The 23057-nt window shown below is 45.0% G+C and overlaps 1 protein-coding gene across 1 annotated transcript in view; it reads right to left on the reverse strand.

Annotated features, from left to right (window-relative positions):
- Positions 1-1190: 1190 nt before the first annotated feature.
- Positions 1191-23057, reverse strand: part of esr1 (estrogen receptor 1) — a 141194-nt gene continuing 119327 nt past the window's right edge. Inside the window, 4 exon segments of the mRNA XM_055639009.1 lie at positions 1191-6009; positions 9483-9666; positions 14674-14807; positions 22447-22585. Coding sequence (XP_055494984.1) covers positions 5787-6009; positions 9483-9666; positions 14674-14807; positions 22447-22585 — 680 coding nt within the window. The 3' untranslated portion in view covers positions 1191-5786.

Genomic DNA, 23057 nt, shown 5'->3' on the forward strand with positions numbered 1-23057 from the left:
ACCTATCCTATCCACGTACTTGTCCAAATGTTTTTTAAACATTGTGATAGTATCTACCTCAACTACCTCTTCTGGCAGCTTTTTCCGTGTACTTACCAGCCCTTGTGTGTAGAAGGAAATACTCCCCCACTCAGTATTGCAACCAATGCAGGGATGGGATTTCTCCCCTGTTATATAGCTTTGTCATGAACATATATGCAGCCATATAGCTCGTCATGTTTGCCTTTGAGAGAGCGCTCAGCCAAGTTTGCTTCTCCTATTGATCCAGAGCCCTTGAAATGCTTCCTCTACAAATACAGGCCCAGAACCCTTGTGAATGTTACTGTACCTCTGCTTCCACGACCCCTCAGTAATTCTGCGTGAAATTGTTCACCTCAGTTAGGTTTGTCAGCCATAACATTAGCCCCTCTTGACTTAAACCGTTGTCCCACGGTACGAGTTCATTCCAAGAGCTCTCCCGAGTTTGCCCTGATTCGAACTCGGAGATTTACGGTAATGGCCACTCGTCGGTACTCGGGGCTCTCGTGGACATTTTTCAACATGTAGAAAAATGTTCCCGAGTCTTCCCGTGCTTACCTGCCGTTAGCGAGTCTTCCCGAGTACCTGCCTTTAGTGGTACGAGCCGCTAAGAGACGTCCCCGAGCTCCGACGTACCCACTACGTTAATTCTCCGTGCTTACCACGAGTTTGATTATTTTAAAACTCGGGAGAGCTCTTGTAATGAACTTGCACCATGGGACAGGGCTTTAACCCAGTTGGCACTGTCTCCTCCATTGAAACACATCACCATTTTCTACATTTAAATCTTTCTTCTCTGATTTAAGAACAATCTCAGCCTCTCCGGGTAAAGCCCTGGAACCACGCAATCTGCTTCACCCTTACCTAAGCTTTTCCAGAGTTCAAGAGTGCCATATGTATCAAAAATGGAACAATTACACTCTTACAGTATCAACGTGAATTGATAGAGCATTTGATTTATAAATATCTTTGCTTTTATCTGTAGCATCTGTCAACGCTCGTTGATTTATTCTGTCACCTTCGAAGATTGTGACATTGTGTTGTTAACACAACTGTGGTACACACTATTGTGCTCTGTCCACCACTCCCTGAGCTGAGCCCGTTCCAAGGCTCTCGTAATGCAGTCACTCCATTTTGCATCGACGTACCTTTCAGCCTTTCAGCAGCGCAGTGTCCCCCTGCGCTCACACCTCAAAAATTGGAGTTCCAAGCAAAACACGGTAACAACTAACATTAAGTCACTGTTTTATTTCACCCATTCAATATGCAAATAAAATCATTCTACATGCATAGGATTTCCTAAATTAAAATCACACAAAAATTACATACAGCGTCAGCTGGAATAACATATTTAGAAAGAAAAAAAGTCTGTTACAAAACACTTTCTTGGTGCTACAAAGTGCAGACCCTTTGGTGATTGAAGGAGAAAGGGCCATTATTAGTTACTAGGTAGTGCATGGCAAAAGGTAGTTCAAGCATTTCACCGCTATAGGTAGCATGAATCATAAGTCGTGAAGCATGAACAGGAGAAATTCATTTATCCTTAACAGTCATCCATGTCATTTAACGTGCTCCTCCTGACTCCGTTTCCTTTACGAAAGCACAAGTACGTGCAACTTTCTCTTGATTTCCCACCGCTCGCTCCCCTGTCCCCCACACCCACAAAAACCCGCTCTGCTTACTTTCACTGGGAATAATTGCCTTGTTCTACTGCTAACGACACGGAAAGCTGGCTGGGTGAAAATTTAGGCTCAAGCAATTGCTGTGTCTGTCAGTTATACCCCCAGCCCCCCACATCAAAACTGCTACAGTGGATCTGAAACATGTCTTGGTGGGCAAGTGTGCAGTATTGTCAGCAATGAGGGACAACTAGCCTGATCGATCTGGTGACGTCCTTCGCACTGACAAACCACAGGCTTGTAAACAAATTTTGTGAATGGAGTTTTCCTTCCCTTACAGAAATGGTTTGTACATTCTAATTTACAGGTACACTGCAAGCTCTCTGCTGAGGGCATGAAGTAGTCATTCATGGATCCACAGCAGTGACTTCTGGTTTTACTAGGCCTGCGAGTTCTTCATTTGATTTTCCAATCAAACAGTAACTGCAGTTTTAAAAAAACACACCTTTTTCTTAGGTTGAAACACTGCGTTCCAAACACATTGTACCCAACGGAATGCGTGACGGGGCTTCGGTGGAGAGAATCACTCAATTATTACGATAGACTTCACCCCCCCGAAAATCCGCTCTTTTCACATTCACCCTTTTGCAGATGGACACGTGGAATTGCATCACAAGCAAGAAAATAGGCAATACAAGCTAATAAAAAATAATGCATATTAACATGTTTGAACAAAAGCACTTCATCAGTTTCCTATACAAGGTATGGACGTGGCACAGTTGTGTAATGATGGAGGATGCAGGGAACGATTCGTCAACAGGCATTTGACTTGCATATAAACCATTGTCACAGCCCTATCAACGTTAAAGAAAAGTAATTGATGTCCCTCCATTGATCACAACTGCTCTGCTTGATGCAGTAAGACCAGAATCCACAGAATTCAGGATTCAATGTAAGCACGGTGCACTTTGTCAGTTTCCGTTGAGTTTCAATGCAGACCCTTTTTCTTCAAAATTTTCTGGACCAGTTGAGTATGATGGCTCTTGGAATAGTCGAAACTCACTCACTATGCAAACATGTGTTTGGTTCCTGTAGTTACTTTGCATATTAGAACCAGCCATTGTGGGGAGCAATTCACTTGTTTTTTTTAGTTGACCAAATACAGGTGGCCCTGATGATCGATGCAGGAGATTTGGAGCAAGTTTTTCCTATAGTTCATTTTCAATCAGTAAACAGGCGGTGCTGGCTCGAAGGGCCGAATGGCCTCCTCCTGCACCTAGTTTCTATGTTTCTAATTCATTGCTATGAATTCTACTTTACGCAACAACAAAGAATAGATTTTAGACCACTAGCACATTTCAACAAGGGATACTTTAAGCGATCCCCCCTAAGGAATTATCAATGTATGCTGGGGTTTTTTTGCCTTTTCAATAATACTCATACACTGATGATTCAGATTATGTAATAATGATATAAAGTGATATATACATTGCAATCCTTGCATAAACTATGATGGTACAAAAACCCAACGAATGTCCTTGTTCATTTATTTTGAAAAGGTTAAGAGATTTGCAAACTATTTTCAAAGACGTACAAAGCAGGTCCCTCAGAGAAGTCTGTAAATGCTTTAAAAATTGCTCTATTCACAAAGTGTATAAACTCCGACAAACCAATAGAAATATATTCATCTTGTCTGTACAGATAAGCCACAGAGTGATAGTGTCATAGTAATCAAAGATCCTATAGCAAGCAAGATAGATCACTCGATGAAAAAGACGTAGTACGGTCATGGGCAGATTCACGGGTAATTTTCGGCCCCATTTCCGTAACCGGCTTCCGTCTCCGCACCAAAGATCCCATAGCGGAGCAAAGATAACTAGTACGGAGATGGAAGCCGGTTATGGAAACATCCTCGTAAAAATAAAAGTTCTTTGGTAAAAACCTTCTCATTTTTCAGAATTATAATTTATTAACACAAACTGTTCCCCCGCAACGTTGATTGCACAGCGAGTCGGGTCGGGTTACTGAAATGGATGAAAAAAAGGCCACGTTCTGCTCTGTTGCGTACTACACATCAGCCCATTGCATTTAGAAGGAGTGGTCTATCTTGCTCCGCTACAGGATCTTTGATACTAATCTCTCAGTCAGGAGAGCTTCAGTATGGTACAGCACTGACTTGTGTGCCTCGTAGGGGAGAAGCAAGATTCAATCACTTGCAGTTTTGAAACTGTGACAAATGACTATGTAATCAGGCTTTTTCCTTTGCAAACCAATCAGATCTCATTGTCACAGGCCCAGTAATTAGCAATGGGAACATCTCGCATACGAGAAAAAAATTAATGGCATTACAGGTAGCCATGTTGTAACGTGATATTTGCATTCCTAAGAAACCTTTGCATTATATCTTATAAAAGCAATTGTGTCATTGGGGAGGGTGGGGTGGTAGGATTTGGGGCTCACAATATTTTCCTGCAGGAGTTTGGGTCTTGTAAGGAAATTAATACCTATGTTTATTTGATTTAGGAGGTTACTTTCCTGGAGGACTTTGGAGATGGTGGAAACTTTTTGAAGAGCATCTTCAGCCAGCAGTCCCAAAGATAACTTTAGTAATGATATAAAAACATGCTCAAGGGCTTTTAATTGCAGTTATAAGAACTGATATTTTATTTAAAAAAGTCTTAATTCTGGTTCTTGCTGAACAGACCATATCGTGATTGCCAAAAGTAAACAATTAGGCAGCCTGCTGTGGCAAATATTTAAAAGTGAATAATTTAATTTACTGAGACTGAACATTCAGTCACCAAAGTAGCTGTTTTGAACATTCCAATGCTCACGTACACCATCTCAATCAATTTAGTAATGAGCACCCCTTAAGTCAAATGTTGCCATAGAGTGGATTCAGAAAGCAAAGCACTGCTGGACTGCTCTGCTTCTTAAGGGTGGTGTTGAAGATGAGTGAATGAGATTACAATAAAACAGAACCCTCCCTCAAATCTCCACCGTAGTTGCAACTGTATCTCAACAAACTGTCCACCCCCACCCGAGGTACCAATGTGGCATTTTGCCTCCAATCCACTCATCAGCTATCCTATTAGAGCTATGGAAAGTGCACTACGATTCATTGCACTTCAAATACGTTCATCCCACAACAACGTGGATCGGGGTCCTGTTTCCATCCTCGATGCCTCTCGGACTCCAGGAGGATCTTAAAAAGATTCAGGTGTGATCTGATCAGTGACAAGTAACTGAAGTGTCAGCAGTGAACATGCCGATTATGACAGAGTCGTAGTAACTCCACCTAACATTGAAAGGCATCACCATTGCTGACTGCTCCATCATCATTCTAGTTCACACCCAACATCTTCCCATCACCTGCAAGGTACAAGTGAGGAATAAGATGGAATAATAGCAGCTCCGTTGACACTCAAGGAGCTTGACAGCATCCGGTAGGAAATAATTCATCCACCACCCAAAATATTCGGACCCTCCACCACCACCATTCATGACTGCGGTTTATACCACCTAGTAAATGCACTGCAACAAACGGCCATGGTTTCTTTGACAGTGTGTTCCAAACCCAGGACCTCTTGTTGCCAAGAAAAACCGAGGAATTCCCTACTCAACAGCGCTGTGGGAAATCCCGTACTGTGTGGTCTGCAGTGGTTCAAGCACTGTGACTCACCACCACAGCTAACTGCCTGCAATCCCTCACATCCCACAATGAGCAAACTAAAATCGCACAGCATTTGACTAGGATTCTGAGGTGAACCGTCAGTGTCCAACTCCTCTCCACTTCCCCAGTACTCGTTGAAAAGGCAATGCATCACGAATCCTTTGGCGTTTGTCTTACAGTTCTGGTGAGCGTCGCTTGCACTGATGGCAGGAGCATTTGGAACTGTGCCAATCTTTTCAGAAATATTACAAAACATTTACAGAACTGCAGGAAAATAACATCCTGTTCCTGCATCATTAACGCACCCCCAATTCTCAGTCAGTAGGGCATTTTTCGTAGTGGTATAGAGTTATTTAGATGAAGCTGAAGCTATATAATTTTGCTGCAGAGGCATTTGCTTCATTGGCATGTGATCATAGGTAGTGTTTTTTTTTGTTGGAGGTTTCTGTTAATACTGCGCACCATGGATCAGTTACCTATCTGGATGTTTCAAAAGTCACGTCAGTCTTCTTTAGCGACATTGAAGAAGTGGACGAGGTGGTTCCTCTATTCAATGGACTTGAGCCAGTTCCTCCTCCGGGCTGTGCCTTCTCCATTGGCGTGTGCATTCGGTGGGCGTCGAGCATCTCCAGCAGCAAATCGTAGAGAGGCACCACGTTTTTACACTTCATATTGTACAGGTGCTCCATTCCCTTGTTGCTGGTGAACAAAGCACATTGTGCAGAAAATCAGTCCACCATTCGACCACACTGCATGCTACATATACCCCCAAATATTCAGTATTCAGTATTTATTTAATATCATTTTCACTGAGTACTTGCATACACAGAGGAAACGAAAAAACATTACTCGATCAGTTTCCATTCAGTGTAGTTAGTAAAAAAAAAGTATAAATACAAGGGCTTTTAAAAAAAAAATATCCCAAATAAAAATAGAAAATGCTGCAACGTCTCAGCAGGTGGGAGTGGCACGGTGGCGCAGCGGTAGAGCTGCTGCTTCATAGCGCCAGAGATCCTGGTTCGATCCTGACTACGGGTGCTGTCTATATAGAGTTTGTACGCTCCCCCTGTGACCGCGTGGGTTTCCACCGGGTGCTCCGGTTTCCTCCCGCACTCCAAAGACGTGCCGGTTTATAGGTTAATTGGCTTTGGTAAGTAGTAAAATTAGAAACATAGAAACATAGAAAATAGCTGCAGGAGTAGGCCATTCGGCCCTTCGAGCCTGCACCGCCATTCAATATGATCATGGCAGATCATCCAATTCAGTATCCTGTACCTGCCTTCTCTCCATACCCCCTGATGCCTTTAGCCACACGGGCCACATCTAACTCCCTCTTAAAAACAGCCAATGAACTGGCCTCAACTACCTTCTGTGGCAGAGAATTCCACAGATTCACCATTCTCTGGGTGAAAAATGTTTTTCTCATCTCGGTCCTAAAAGATTTCCCCCTTATCCTTAAACTGTGACCCCTTGTTCTGGACTTCCCCAACATCGGGAAGAATCTTCCTGCATCTAGCCTGTCCAACCCCTTAAGAATTTTGTAAGTTTCTATAAGATCCCCCCTCAATCTTCTAAATTCTAGCGAGTACAAACCGAGTCTATCCAGTCTTTCTTCATATGAAAGTCCTGACATCCCAGGAATCAGTCTGGTGAACCTTCTCTGAACTCCCTCTATGGCAAGAATGTCCTTCCTCAAATTAGGAGACCAAAACTGTACGCAATACTCCAGGTGTGGTCTCACCAAGACCCTGTACAACTGCAGTAGAACCTCCCTGCTCCTATGTCCCTAATGCATAGGATAGTGTTACTGTTAGGAGTGAATCAACACTGACCAGTGAATCGCTGGTCAGTGTGGATTCAGTGGTCAGAAGGACCTGTTTCCGCTTTGTATCTCTAAAGTCCAAAGTCTAAAGGTCAGGAAGCATGGAAAGATAAACAGAGTTAACTATTCAGGTGAACCTTTCGTCAGAGTTGGGGAGTTAAAATCCAAAGGTTTTAAAACTGCGCAGACGGTTGAAACAAGATGAATGACATGAACCCATTTGCACTTCCTCCAGTCAGACCAGCCGTGATTAACAAACTTCTCACCACTTCTCACCACTCTCTCAGCCTGTGCCACCGGTACTTGCGACATTCAGACTCTCTTAGTCTCCTATCACAGACATTCCCTTTAATCTCACCATTCATCGCTTTACCTGCAGCTTTAAGCATCTTTGATTTCCAGCTTTACCCAGTTCTGATGAAAGGTGACCAGCCTGAGAGGTGAACTCTGTTCTCCTCTCCACAGATGCTGCCTGATCTGCTGAGCCTCTTTAGCATTTTCTGTTTTTGTTTCAGATTTCCAGCACCTGCAGCTATCTTTTTCATTTCGATCACTGTTTAACTTGTTGCCAATTCTCTTCAACGACACCAAAAATGCTGCATGATTTTTACAGGCCAGCCGCTGTTGGAGGTTGCCCGAATATTGATCAACCTCATTGCTGGTGACCAGAAGAAATTTACTTACATACTGTAGATCGGGAACTCTAAAGGAGGACTGATCTTTCACCGAAAGTAAATTACAAACTCAACAGCAAAGAATTGGTAAAAGGGGAGAAGTTTTCAGATCATCAGGTCTACATTTCTCCTTGAGTTATGCAGAATTGTTCAAAATAAATCATCTTTTAATTGCAATATGCTTCCTTGAAATAAAGCTGGCCATATTGAGATTGCAGTAAAGTTTACTTATAAAATTCTTCTTCTTATCGAGTCCACACACAAGATTAGAAGTTGTTCAGCAAGAACTCAACACACTTCTCGGCATCTGCACACTATGGTGTCTGTCTTGTTGCTTCTTGTGCATGATGGTGGAAACAGGGCCGTGATGTGAACACTCTTTCCTTGACCCCTACTTTAAATTAAACTGTGGAATTAAACTAGAAGTGAGTGTAATCGGGTGCCAATAACTCAGTGGGAAACTAACTAAGTTACTCAACTAAGTTACAGAGATAGGTTGAATAAGTTAGGTCTTTATTCTCTGGAGCGCAGAAGGTTGAGGGGGGACTTAATAGAGGTCTTTAAAATGATGAGAGGGATAGATGATGAGAGTTGATGTGGACAAGCTTTTCCCTTTGAGAATAGGGAGGATTCAAACAAGAGGACATGACTTCAGAATTAAGGGACAGAAGTTTAGGGGTAATATGAGGGGGAACTTCTTTACTCAGAGAGTGGTAGCGGTGTGGAATGAGCTTCCAGTGGAAATGGTGGAGGCAGGTTCATTGGTATAATTTAAAAATAAATTGGATAGGCATATGGATGAGAAGGGAATGGAGGGTTATGGTATGAGTGCAGGCAGGTGGGACTAAGGGGAAAAAAAATTTGTTCGGCACGGACTTGTAGGGCCGAGATGGCCTGTTTCCGTGCTGTAATTGTTATATGGTTATATGGAAACAAATCTCTGCAGTTGATGACAAAGGGAGTTAAATGCAATGGAAGATATAGAACATAGAACAGTACAGTACAGGAAATGCCAGTGCCAAACATCATGCCAAGCCCAACCCTTATCTGCCTGCACGTAATCCACATTGCACCTGTCCATGCATATTAATATGCCTCTTCAAAAGTCTCTTAAATGCCACTGTTGTATCCTCCCCCACCACCATCGCCGGCAGCCCACTCCAAACACTCACTAACCTCTGGGTAAAACAACCTGCCCCGTGCATCTCCTTGAGGCTTTGTCTGTTTCAGTTTCAGCTATTCCAGTATTTGACTTTTCCACCCTGGGAAAAAGGTGGGATGGAACCAAGGTCTCTGGAGCTGTGAGGCAGCAGCTCTACCAGCTGTACCAATCTGCCGCTCATATAGAGAGACACAGCTAGGAAACAGGCCCTTCGGCCCGCAGAGTCCACACTAACCAGCAAGCATCCATTTACACTAATCCTGTGTCCGCCCTATTAAATCCATTATTTTTTTTAAAAGGTTTATAAGGCATCACTCAGCCATCAGTTTGGCAAGGGCCCCCAGTAGCTGGCCGAGCTGACAGCTGTAAGCCCTCAGTTCCAATATCATGCTTGTTGCACCTTTCCCAGTGGCTCCCCGCTCCTTACTGTAACTTAAGACAGCTCGTCATTACTAACTGGCGGCAGGCGCTGCCAGCTGGCTGGGATGTGAAGTCGGAGAGAAGTGCTGCTCACCTCATGTGCCTGATGTGGGAGAGGAGGAGGAGGAGTTGTGCCAGCCGCCGAGACTGCTGCTGCAGGGAGAGCCCGGCCCGGGTGATAAAGTGAACCAAAGCATCAGTGATTTTGTCCAAGATGATCTGAATCTGCTCACCATTGTTCAGAGCCTCCATGGTACTGGAGAGGAAGGGGAACACACCTGCAGAGAAGCACACAAACCAACTAGTAAATGCACAGTCAGAATACACAAGAGCCTGGAGGCTACATTATGCCCCTGTCCCACTTAGGAAACCTGAACAGAAACCTCTGGAGACTTTGCGCCCCACCAAGGTTTCCGTGCGGTTCCCGGAGGTTGCAGGCGGTTGCCGGAGGTTGCAGGTAGTGGAAGCAGGTAGTGAGACTGACAAAAACCTCTGGGAACCGCACGGAAACCTTGGGTGGGACGAAAAGTCTCCAGAGGTTTCCGTTCAGGTTTCCTAAGTGGGACGGGGGCATTTCTCTGCTGCATGAACGAAACGCATGAACACAGGTTGTGCAGCAATGAGGGGAGGTACAAGTGGTGCAGTTCGTAGAGCAGCTGCCTCATGGCACCAGAGACCCGGGTTTGATCCTGACCTCAGGTGCTGTCTGTGTGGAGTTTGTGACTGCGTGGGTTTCCTCTGGGAGCTCCGGTTTCCTCCCACCTCTCAAAGGCGTGCAGGTTTTAATGGAGAGAAAAAGGCAAATGAATCACCAATTTAACATCACTATTTAGAAAGGACCAAAGAAAGTCCACTCAACATTGTGTGGATCTGGATTTTTACCTGAAAAAGATGGCAGAGGCTGACTCCACAATGATTTTAGCAGGAAGTTGAAGAGGTATTTGAAGTTGAGGAATTTATGAGATTACGGAGCAAGAAAAGGAGTCATTGACCATAAATGTTGCTTTCTCAAAGAGCCTGCACAGCTACGATGGGCCAAATGGCATCCGACTATGCTAAATAATGACTATGCGCTAACTGTACAGCAGTAATCCAAAGGAAGGAACATATTAAGAACCAGGAGTCGAGATAGGCCCAGAGCCTCAAGAGCCTGTGCTGCGAAACAATGAGATCATAGCTGACCCAATCTTGGCATCACCACTTTCTTGCTCTCGTCCAAAGTCCCATGGCTTTCATGTGGTCCAAAAGCCTGTCAAACTCCCCCTTGAATGAGCAAAGAACACTCAAATCAAATGCAGTTATCATTGAGCAAGGAGAACATCATGGATGTGTACTCTGGGGATGACACCTGGGTTATGGAAGACCCGGGTCACTCCACCCCGGGCTGCATGATCCCAGGTCACCATGTTCGCGTCCGGGAGACCCGCGTCACTCTGATCCAGTCCGGGAGACCTGAGTCACCGATCCACTCTGGGAGACACAGGTCACTCTGATCCAGTCCGGGAGACACAGGTCACTTTGTTCCAGTCTGGGAGACTTTGGCTACTCTGATCCAGTCTGGGAGACACGGGCCACTCTGATCCAGTCTGGGAGACACAGGTCACTCTGATCCAGTCTGGGAGACACAGTTCACTTTGTTCCAGTCTGGGAGACTTTGGCCACTCTGATCCAGTCTGGGAGACACAGGTCACTCTGATCCAGTCTGGGAGACACAGGTCACTCTGATCCAGTCTGGGAGACACGGGCCACTCTGATCCAGTCTGGGAGACACAGTTCACTTTGTTCCAGTCTGGGAGACTTTGGCCACTCTGATCCACTCTGGGAGACCCAGGTCACTCTGATCCAGTCCGGGAGACACAGGTCACTCTGATCCAGTCCGGGAGACCCGAGTCACCGATCCACTCTGGGAGACTTAGGTCACCCTGATCCAGTCTGGGAGACACGGGCCACTCTGATCCAGTCTGGGAGACACGGGCCACTCTGATCCAGTCTGGGAGACACAGGTCACTCTGATCCAGTCCAGGCGACCCGCATCACTCTGCCCCAGGTCACTCTCTGTCTTGCGATACTAGATAGGGGTGGCTTCCCCTCCAGGGAAGACCCGGGTGATTGGAGTCTGTAAATAGTTGAGGTCACAGCAGTGGTCTTTGGTCTGCACTGGTAACAGACTGGAAAACCTGACATTACATACATGTCATAGGTTTTCTATTAGCTAGTCAATGTTATTTATTGAGTATGTGTGCATGTGTATACATACTCTGAACTTTTTTTCTTCTCCCATTATGTACTATGGTTACATATTCTGTTGCGCTGCAGCAAGCAAGAATGTCATTGTCCTATCTGGAACATATGACAATAAAACAATCTTGACTCTTGACTCTTATATGCCATTGGTGTAACTGCCATGAGATCACACCTTGTACAGTGTATTCATCCGGGCAAGGAAACCTGGCTCTGTTTAGAATTGTCCGAGAAGTTTAAACTATTTTTTAGCTATTAAGTGTTTTTTTTTTTTTTTTTTTATTAGAAGTAAGTACAAGTACAATAATGTAGTACATAAGTATCTAATACATAATGCGATAATACAGTTCATGTACAACTTCTATTTTCAAATTTAGCAGAATTTAGCACAGAAAATGAGAGAAGTCAAGATAGAGGAGAAAAGAATATCATAAGCCGTAGTGTTAGTTCGTGAGATAGCAAAGTGTTTTTAAAAAACTAGGTTTTTTAATTGAGGATTTGGAGAACCAGCTGCCTGGGAGACTTAATCCAATAAAATCTCGCTAGGGGACCCATTTCCATGAAATGGTATAAATCTACTATGAATCTTGGACTGGGTAGCAAGCAACCTTTCATCAACCTCATGAGCCCATTTAGTTCATGTCTGTAGAGTAATTTGCTTGAATTACAATGCAATGATTTTGATTGGCAATTATTAGCTTTCCAATTTCCCCACAATATAACTCATTATTTCTCCTTCAAGAACAAATTAACTTTAATTCGCACATGGGTTATTGATCTACATAGGAATCAATTTGATATATTTTGAAAAATTGTTTTAAAAAACCCGCCTCCTAATCTCCTGGTGTCTGAGCCTTTGATCTCTGTGCCCAGAATAAGTTGATTAATCAAAATGCATTTTACATTCTTCTTCTTCATGCCACTCCCCCAGATTTTCTGCACTTAATCCACCAAATGAATGTCAGGGAAATTCAATTTGGTTGATTCTGCGTTCCATCTCTTCCCACTGACCCGTAAAACCTCACACAGTGATGGTCATTGGAGACCCTTAAGAGCCCGTCCCACGAGCATGCGACTGCATGCGGCAAGCGCAACCAAACCGGAAGCAGGAGCCGCGCGGAGGTCGAGTGATCCCGTACGAGTTGACGTGAAGTTCGAGCGAAGTCCGCGGGAAGTTTGCGCTAGGCGTACGCCGTCAAGACACTGCGTACGGCATCAAGACGTTGCGTACGTCATCGAGGTGCTGCGCAGGCCCGTCGAGGCGGTGCGCACGGCCTCAATGCGGCTGCGGACTGGCAGGCCGTTGCCGCGCGGAATTCTTGGACAGTGCCAGTTTTTCGGAACCCCGTGCGATGTCGGGATCAGCTCCGCACAACTCCATACGGCTCCGGCGATCGAAGTGGGACCGGCCCCGCGTGGCTGTACGGCTCAAGCGACCACGTTAGGTCGCGCTTGCCTCATGCAGTCGCATGCTGGTGGGACAGGCCCTTTAGATTATCTTTAATCGGACTTTACCTTGCACTAAACGTTATTCCCTTTATTATATATCTGTACACTGTGGACGGCTCGATTGTAATCATGTATAGTCTTTCCGCTGACTGGTTAGCACACAACGCAAAGCTTTTCACTGTATCTCAGTACACGTGACAATAAACAAAATTAAACTTTTCAATTTGAATTCCATTCTTCATTTGTCCCACCGTTTATTACTTAAATTATCACTAGTTCAGCTACATTACAATTTTTTTTTTTGCAGCCTACGCTAGTTGAACCTTTCAGATGCCCAATCAAATGAATGCAATGATCCATAGCAGCGTACTAAAGACAATTCAGTGGGCTCTCCTGGGACAACAAAGCACTTATTCCCTCAGCCAACATAGAAATGGCCAGAAGTCATTGTTGTTTGTGGGAGCTTGCTGTGCACCACCTGCTGAAAAGTGGTGGGCATCATGGATATTGCCCGATCCGACCTCCCCACCATCGAAGGGATTTACAGGAAGCACTGCCTCAAGAGAGTGGTGAATCTGTGGAATTCTCTGCCACAGAGGGTAGTTGAGGCCAGTTCATTGGCTATATTTAAGAGGGAGTTAGATGTGGCCCTTGTGGCTAAAGGGATCGGGGGGTATGGAGAGAAGGCAGGGATGGGATACTGAGTTGGATGATCAGCCATGGTCATATCGAATGGCGGTGCAGGCTCGAAGGGCCGAATGGCCTACTCCTGCACCTATTTTCTATGTTTCTAAGTAGGCAGCTAATTTCATCAAAGATCCACATCACCCTGGCCACCCTCTCTTCACTCTGCTGCCATCGCGAGGAAGGTGCTGAACCCTTGGAACCATTACCTCCAAGTTCAAGAACAGCTACTTCCCATTAACTATCGGGCTGTTGAACTGCCCTGCACAATCCTAATCACCACACTACCTCAGCACCGAACTACTGTGGATTTTGTACAGATTACACTATATACTCTGGCTTGCACTGTTATGGTCTGGCTACCTAGTAAAACAGATTGCATTATTATTTATTGTACACTTATTGTAGATAGAGCTCTTAAAGATAGCGGAGTCAGGGGATATGGGGAGAAGGCAGGAACGCGGTACTGATTGTGGATGATCAGCCATGGTCATATTGAATGGCGGTGCTGGCTCAAAGGGCCAAATGGTCTACTCCTGCAGCTATTGTCTATTGTCTATTGTCTATTTGTTATGTTGTTGCATTGCTGTGCCTTAAAGCTGCAGCAAGTAAAAATGGTATTGTTCTGTTTCTGGTGCATATAATTAAATAGTGTTGATTCAATTTGAACTGCGACTACATTTATCTGTTCATCAACAACGCCACGTGCTTTACCCTGAGCCCGCCTCCACTTCATTGACTAATCTCAGCTTGATCTGATCATCAGCTCATCCTGAATGCAGCAGGTGGGACAGTGCACATTTCCCAGCCACATGGATCCACTGTCTATCAGCACATGGACTATTAAGTAGATTTATGGTCTGCACAGCGCCAAGAATGTGTGATGACAGCAGTATGATTTTTTGACTCACCGGAATTCAGCAGGATGATGGCCTTCAAGCAGATGTACTCCTCACAGTGGAGTTTCAGCAGTCGGAAACGAGATACTGTGGCTAGGAGCATGTCAAATATCTCCACCATCCCTTCCACATATTTCCCTTCATTCCTAATGAAACAAAATTGAAAAAAATGTAAATCTAAGTAATTTTATCAACCGTTTGATAAGAAAATGAAAGTCTACATTGTTTTTTTTCAGGAAATGAGAGAGGAATGTTAAGAAGTGTAGAAACAAGGAATTGCAGATACACAAAAATGCTGGAGAAACTCAGCGGGTGCAGCAGCATCCGCTGAGTTTCTCCAGCATTTTTGTGTACCGTCGATTTTCCAGCATCTGCAGTTCCTTCTTAAACAAGGAATTGCAGATGCTGGTTTATTAAACAGGACCCGAGTGCTGGAATAACTCAGTGGGTCATGTAGCATTTCTGCAGAACATGGATAGATGATATTTCGGGGCAGGACCCTTCTCCAAATTGAACAAGGGTCCTGACCCAAAACATCACATCCATGTTCTCCAGAGATGCTGCCTGACACACTGAGTTACTCCAGCTCTGCGTGCCTTTTTTTTCAATAAGCCAGCATCTGGTGTTCCTTGTATTTATTCAAAACTATAATTCTTATTTTGCATGCTGTTATATATCACATTTCTTTCTCATCTGCAACATTTAAGGAACACTAGAGGCAGATAATGAAGGGACAAATTGGGCGTTGGAGTTCAATGTGGACTAGTAGGCAATCATTTGCTCCTGAGTTAAATCAAATTCGTTTCTGAGTGGTGAATTGCTGGGAATTCTGCAAAAGCAAAGATAATTGGGAGGCCAAATATACAAAGTAGCAGAAAGCAAAAAAAAAAGTGATCAAAAGGATTACTTTGTAGAGGGGGAGTTGCAGTTGAATTCACAGAACCTAGAGCACAGTGGCGAACACTGCATTCAGTTTTGAGCTTCATGTGAGAAAAAATATATTGGTCTCGGAGCAGGTAGAGCAGAGAATGACACCAAGTTAAGGGCCAGTCCCACTTTAACGACCTAATTCACGACCTTTTTTACTCGTGGACATTTTTCATCATGTTGAAAAAACACCCCAGCCTACTTGATGTCACGAGTACCTACGACTAGCATCACGACCTGCTACGACCTACCTAAGACCTCCTACGACCTGTCCCACATTCACAAGCTAATTCACGACCTCTGCCCAATTTGCCCTTGACTCATACTTGCAGCATGGTCGTCACGAGGTCATAGGAGGTCGTGGGTAGGTTGTGAATTAGGTCGTGAAACTGGGACAGGCACTTCAATCTCCGAATAATCCTAAATAAACAGAATTACATTTCTTCAAAAATGCCTTCATTAAGATAACACTGATCCACCACTGTAAACACACGGGTGTTAAGTGATGATGATAAAACGAGCAATTTATTGTCAACCAATTTTACGATGATATAAATATTATAGCAGGGTATAAGGGTTGTAATGCTGTAGTCAGATGATACTACTGCCAGCTTGCAATATTTAGAATATTTTATCGAGGCAACTTTGCGTGGAAGCCCATTTAACAAACAACAACACCTTGAACTAAAATTAAATACCTTAAAAATAAACTACATATGTGCGTCACTGAGGATCTGTGCTACCATTTTTTCATTTCAATAGAGATCAGCCCACAATTTCCCACGGAGAACCACCTGGTAACTAAGGCTGTCGTAGGCAGACTGGATTCATTAAGGCAAACTTCAGTCTTGATCCCAAGCCTCACTGACAAGTGGTGCAGCAAGAGAAGGAAATTCCAACAGTCCATCCCCTAAATGTGCCATCAGCTGCCCTGAGATGTGAATCAGCAGCTATGCTCAAACCTTGTCTTTGGGAAGGGTAATTGTCTGGGGTATGATTTGATTTGGGCCATGATCATCCTCTCAATGTACTTCATCACCACGGTCGATAGTCATTGAGGCACGTCACCTTGCTCTTCTTGGGCACCGGTATTATTGATGTCCTCTTAAAGCAGGTGGGAACCACAGACCCCAGAAGTGAGAGGTTGAAATTGTCCGTAAAAACTCCAGCCAGTTGGTCCACACAGGTTTTTAGAACACGACTGGTCCAGGCGCTTTCCGAGGGTTCACCCCTCTGAAGGATCTTCTGACGTCGGCCTCCGCTACGGACCGAAATACCATCAGAGTGAATGGGGGCTCGGGAAGGCACATCAGTGTTCTCCCTATCAAAGCGTGTGTAAAACACATTGAGCTCGTCAGGGAGTGATGCTTCGCTGACATTTGAGCTGCCTCCTGATTTTGCCTTGTGATGGCATTCAAGCCCCACCACAGCTGCCGAACATCCGTCTCATCCTCCAGCTTGGAGCAGAAGTCCCTTTTGGCCTTTTTGATGGTCTTACCAAGGTCGTATCTGGACTTCTTGTAGACCTCTGTATCTCCAGACCTGAATGCCCGGGATCTGGTCTTCAGAAGAGTGCGGATCTCATGGTTCATCCAAGGCTTCTGGTTAGGAAACACTCGGATGGTTTTTATTGGGATGCAGTCCTCCACACATTATTTTATAAAGCCTGTAACGACTGTGGCGTATTCATCCAGGTCCGTTGCCGAGTCCCTGAACATTGCCCAGTCTACAGACTCCAAACAGTCCTGGAGTTGTTCCTCTTGTTCCTCTGCCCCCCCCCACCCCGGACCAGCTCTGTGCAGTCCTCACTTTTGGGGGTGTTCTCTTCAATTGCTGCCTGCAGGCAGGAAGAAGCAGCACCGCGATATGGTCGGATATACCGAAGTGAGGGCGAGGGATGGAGTGATAGGCGTCTTTAATGGTCGTGTAGCAGTGGTCGAGGGTGTTTGATCCTCTGGTGCTGCAGGAGACGTGTTGGTGGAAGTTAGGGAGCAATTTCTTCAGGTTGGCTTTGTTGAAATCCCCGGCAATGGTGGTAAATGTCTCGGGTCAAGCCGTCTGGTGCTTGTTGACCGCGGCATGCAGCTCCCCCAGTGCCAGACGGACATCTGCCTGGGATGGGATGTAGACCGCGGTCAGGATGATGGAGGTGAATTCCCTTGGTAGGTAGAAGGGGCGGCACTTCACCGCCAGGTGTTCGAGGTGTGGAGAGCAGGAGTTGGATAGGACTGCCACGTCTGAGCACCACGCAGAGTTGACCATGAGGCAGACGCCCCCTCCTCTCCCTTTCCCAGATGCCAGTGTACGGTTCATACGGTGGATGGAGAAACCTTCAGGCTGGACCGCTGAGTCTGGGGAGTTGGGGGTCAGCCATGTCTGTGAAACAGAGCACAGAGCGTTCCCTCAGCTACATTTGGTAAAGCAGCCTTGCCCTTATGTCCTCCACTTTATTTTCAAGGGACTGTACATTGGCCAGTAGGCTGGTAGGGAGAGGGGGTCGAAGTCCCCTGCGCTTCAGTCTGACCCGAAGTCCTGCCCGTCGGCCATGTTTCCGGACACAAGGGAGGCCTCTCCGTTGTTTCCAGGTACTGTGCTTGCTGTACCTGCTGTTTCTGCGGACCTGCGCTGGAACGGGGATTCCCTCACAGACGGCAGCTCCAGCTCCGTTGCTGTGGGATGATCCTGCCCGTCAGCTCCGGAGGTCTTCCCAGTGTATCCAGGTACAGTACCTGTGATCCTCCATCGGGTCGGGTGTTATCGAACGATTGAGGGAACGCTTGCAGTCGGGGGGCTCCCGCAGCTGCGGGTGAACGCGATATCGCTGGTGCATTCAAGTGCACTAGCAGCTTGTCCATTACAGAACCGATTTCTGCCATTTCTCTGATCCAGGTGAGTTGATTGAAGCTGTAAATAATTCTCTTCTGGATCTGAGGATAGCTGGATGAAGCTAAACTATCCCACTCTGAGCATGCAACAACCATATAACCATATAACAATTACAGCACGGAAACAGGCCATCTCGGCCCTACAAGTCCGTGCCGAACAACTTTTTTTCCCCTTAGTCCCACCTGCCTGCACTCATACCATAACCCTCCATTCCCTTCTCATCCATATGCCTATCCAATTTATTTTTAAATGATACCAATGAACCTGCCTCCACCACTTCCACTGGAAGCTCATTCCATACCGCTACCACTCTCTGAGTAAAGAAGTTCCCCCTCATATTACCCCTAAACTTCTGTCCCTTAATTCTGAAGTCATGTCCTCTTGTTTGAGGACATGACAAAGGGCATTAATCTGCACGAAAATATCAGAGGGAGAAAGCAAGAATTAAATATGTCCCCTTGTGGCTGAGGGGACAGGACAAGAGGGCATTATACTGAGTTGGATGATCAGCACGATCATATTGAATGCAGAGAAGGGCCGAATGGCCTACTCCTGAACCTATCTATGTTTCTATGTTTCTAAGAAAATAGAAAAAAAAGGGAACCCAAAATAGCAATGCCACCAAATGTGCAAAAATAACTGATCTGTTCTGTTCTAATCCAGAGTCAAAGTGAGCCAATCCCTGAGCCTAAAGAGAGTACAACATCTGAAGATATTCTCAATCCCGGAAAACAAAGCAATTCTGCTGAGGGAAAAATTTCCGAAACACAAAATGATCAGCCAGAGGTAAGCATTGATTTTGAGGAATGTAAGCCCAAGGGGAAAAAAAAATCAGGAAAAGAACAAAACTAATAACGTGTAGGGATTGAAACCTGTCCAACTGTTTTATGTTTTGGTTTCATGTTAAAAACATAAAAAGGATTACATTTACTATTAAACATGGGCCCACATACTCTCAAATAACCAAATATAAATAAGGTATATTTTAGTTATTTACACAGCTTTTATTAAACGCTTGTGCTCCAAAAACACTAAATTATGTGAAGAAAAGTAATTTGGCTTAGAGTCACAGCTTGAACTTGTGTGGGTAAGCTTGAAATGGCAGCGCCAATCTTTGGACCCAGTTTATTATTACCTCCCTCCATAAATCTCTGTGCCTCTCTTTCCTCTTTTAATACTCCTTTGCCTTAAACTTGGCTCACGGAATAACACAGCAAAGAACTAGACCCTTCCACCGACTATGTGTGTACCAACCATTCCCTACCTGTCCGAAATGAATCCTATTTACCACCGCTTAGTTCATGATCTTCCAAGCCTTGGCAATGCAAGCGCTTGTTTAGTTACATCTTAAATTTTGAAAGAATACTTGCTCCCATCACCCCCTACCCACTTCTGCCCAAAAATGTTCACTTGGACTGTTTTACTCAAGCACAGTGCGTGCATTAATGAAACATGTTGGGGTGATGACGCAAAGTATTTCTCCACTGAGGAAAGGATGCAAGCAATTTTCTCAAAAATTGACTCAAGATTATTTTTCCTCTCTCAAAGGTTCATAGAAACATAGAAACATAGAAAATAGGTTCAGGAGGAGGCCATTCGGCCCTTCGAGCCAGCACCGCCATTCATTGTGATCATGGCTGATCGTCCCCTATCAATAGCCTGTGCCTGCCTTCTCCCCATAACCCTTGACTCCACTAGCCCCTAGAGCTCTATCTAACCCTCTCTTAAATCCATCCAGTGACTTGACCTCCACTGCCCTCTGTGGCAGGGAATTCCATAAATTCACAACTCTCTGGGTGAAAAAGGTTTTTCTCACCTCAGTCTTAAATGACCTCCCCTTTATTCTAAGACTGTGGCCCCTGGTTCTGGACTCGCCCAACATTGGGAACATTTTTCCTGCATCTAGCTTGTCCAGTCCTTTAATAATTTTATATGTTTCTATAAGATTCCTCCTCATCCTTCTAAACTCCAGTGAATACAAGCCTAGTCTTTTCAATCGTTCCTCATATGACAGTCCCGCCATCCCAGGGATCAATCTAGTGAACCTACGCTGCACTGCCTCAATCACAAGGATGTCCTTTCTCAAATTAGGAGACCAAAACGGGACACAATACTCCAGATGTGGTCTCACCAGAGCCCTATACAACTGCAGAAGAACCTCATTACTCCTATACTGAAATCCTCTTGTTATGAAGGCCAACATTCCATTAGCATTCTTCACTGCCTGCTGTACCTGCACGCCAACTTTCAGTGACCGGTGTACAAGGACACCCAGGTCTCGCTGTACCTCCCCCTTACCCAACTTAACCCATTGAGATAATAATCTGCCCCCTTGTTTTTGCCGCCAAAGTGGATAACCTCACATTTATCTATATTATACTGCATCTGCCACGCATCTGCCCACTCACTCAACCCGTCCAGGTTCATAGGTGTTCTGTTGGGAGGAGGTGGGAGGAGAGATAGGCTGGGGTAATTGTCATTTGATGAAGTTCTCTACCAACCCACTGAAGTTTAGGGACCTAACCCAATGGCTGAAAAATTCTCTTGAATTGATTGTAATCTTTGATTGGACACCTTGGCAAACCTTCACCATGTGTCCTTATCGTTCAAACTTCAAGAAGCAGAACAGTTGAAAAAAATCTAAAAAGTCGAGTCAAGGTTGTTCAGCGCGGAATCAAGCCCTTGAGATGACGTCACCATGGTACATGCCAATCATCAACAGAGGGATCTGGGTTCAACTGTGCATATTCCCATTAACTAGCACAAAGATAGGGATTTCTAAAGCTTTTGTGATTCAGGCCTTTATAAATCCCTAGCATTGAGTCTAGAAGCTGGGATGCAATGTTCCTACAAGCAGACATTGGTGGACAGTGTGGTCCAGATTCTACAATTTTGGGGTAAATAGGAAGATGTCCCCAAATAGAGAGAGTACAGAGGAATTTACTAGAATGTTGCCTGGGTTCAACAACAGGGAGATAGGTTTCCTAGGTCTTTATTCCTGGAGCGCAGAAGATAAGGGGGGACCTGATAGAGGTCTTTAAAATGATGAGAGGGATAGACAGAGTTGATGTGGGCAACCTCATAATGGTGTATACTACAATCAGCTTTCTCCACTGCAGGGGAAAACAAACCCACCCTCTCCTGCTTCTCATAAGTGAAATCCAGGCAACACCCTGGTAAATTTCACCTACACCCTCGACAGTACAATCATTTCTTTCCTTTCTTGATGTAATCAGAATAGTACACCATGGCCCAGGGGAGGTCTAAGCAATGTTGTACGCAGTTGCACCATAACCTCACTGTTCTTATATGTTACCTAATGGGATAGGTGAGGCCATACGCAAACTGGAGGAACAGATATTCCGCTTGGATAGCTTTTAACCCAACGATTTGAACATTGAATTTTCCAGTTTTAAATAACTAACCAACACGCCTCCTCCCCCTGCCTATATTCCTCCCTGTGCCTCACCTGCATGCGCATCCATTTCTCCCACAATCCTGCTGCCCCTTACCCCTTCCGCCACCCCCCCCCCCCCCCCCCCCCCCCCCCCCCCCCCCCTCTTTCACCTACATCCCTTCAGCTGGCTTCACACTTTGTGCCTCTTTTTCTCCTTAGCACAGTCTTTTGTCCTTCCAGAATACATCTGGGTAAGGGACGTCCCTAATGGCCGTTGGGATCTGCAGAAATTATCCTTAGTTTGCACCAGCTCTTTAGTTTAACTAAATAAGTTTTTGCATTTTGTTTTGCTAGTCTGACAAGAGGGAACAAGAGTGAACAAGAATGAACAAGAGTGATCATGATCAGGGAAGACATACCCTGTCTGAATGTAATGTGTTTCATTAATGCACCCAAGAGATGAAACGTCACCCATTCCTTCTCCCCAGAGATGCTGAGTTACTCCAGCATTTTGTGTTTATCTAAGAGAATCCCAAATCACTTCTGTGCAAACCAATGAGTGTAATAGGAAGTACCTGTCCAAAACCAAATCTGGAGCAAATATGAGCTTTCCCGGATGTTCCATGGAGCGCCAGACAAGGCCAATCATCAAAATTTCTAACCAGCAGCATTCCAGTAGTTGCACTTGATCATGTAGTGTTAAATCCACAAATCCTGGGGATAAAGGACACAGATAGCATTAGAGATGAATGAACAATGCATACTGTGGAAATAAGTCAAGCAATGACCATCAAGATCACAATACCACCAGGTGGCGCCGTCAGCGATGGCTGCCTCGCCAACGGTCTGTCTGTCTTTTCGTCTTTTTTATTATTTTTAGTGTATGTTAAAAGTTTGTGTTAATATTCTCTGGCTTGTTTTATGTGGGGTGGGTGAGGGGGCCGGGGGAAACTTTTTTCAATCTCTTACCTGGCCGGATCCTATCTCCAGCTGCTCTGCGGCCCAATATCATGGAGCTGGCGGCCTTGCTCAAAACTGACTCGGAGAATTACGGTAATAGCCACGCGGAGGTACTCGGGGCTCTTGTTGACATTTTTCAACATGTTGAAAAATCTTCACGAGCTTACCGCGTTTCCCGAGTACCTGCCGTTAGCGTTACGAGCCACTAAGAGACGTCCCGAGCTCC

This window comes from Leucoraja erinacea, chromosome 8, assembly GCF_028641065.1.
Source record: "Leucoraja erinacea ecotype New England chromosome 8, Leri_hhj_1, whole genome shotgun sequence".
Lineage (NCBI taxonomy): Eukaryota > Metazoa > Chordata > Chondrichthyes > Rajiformes > Rajidae > Leucoraja > Leucoraja erinaceus.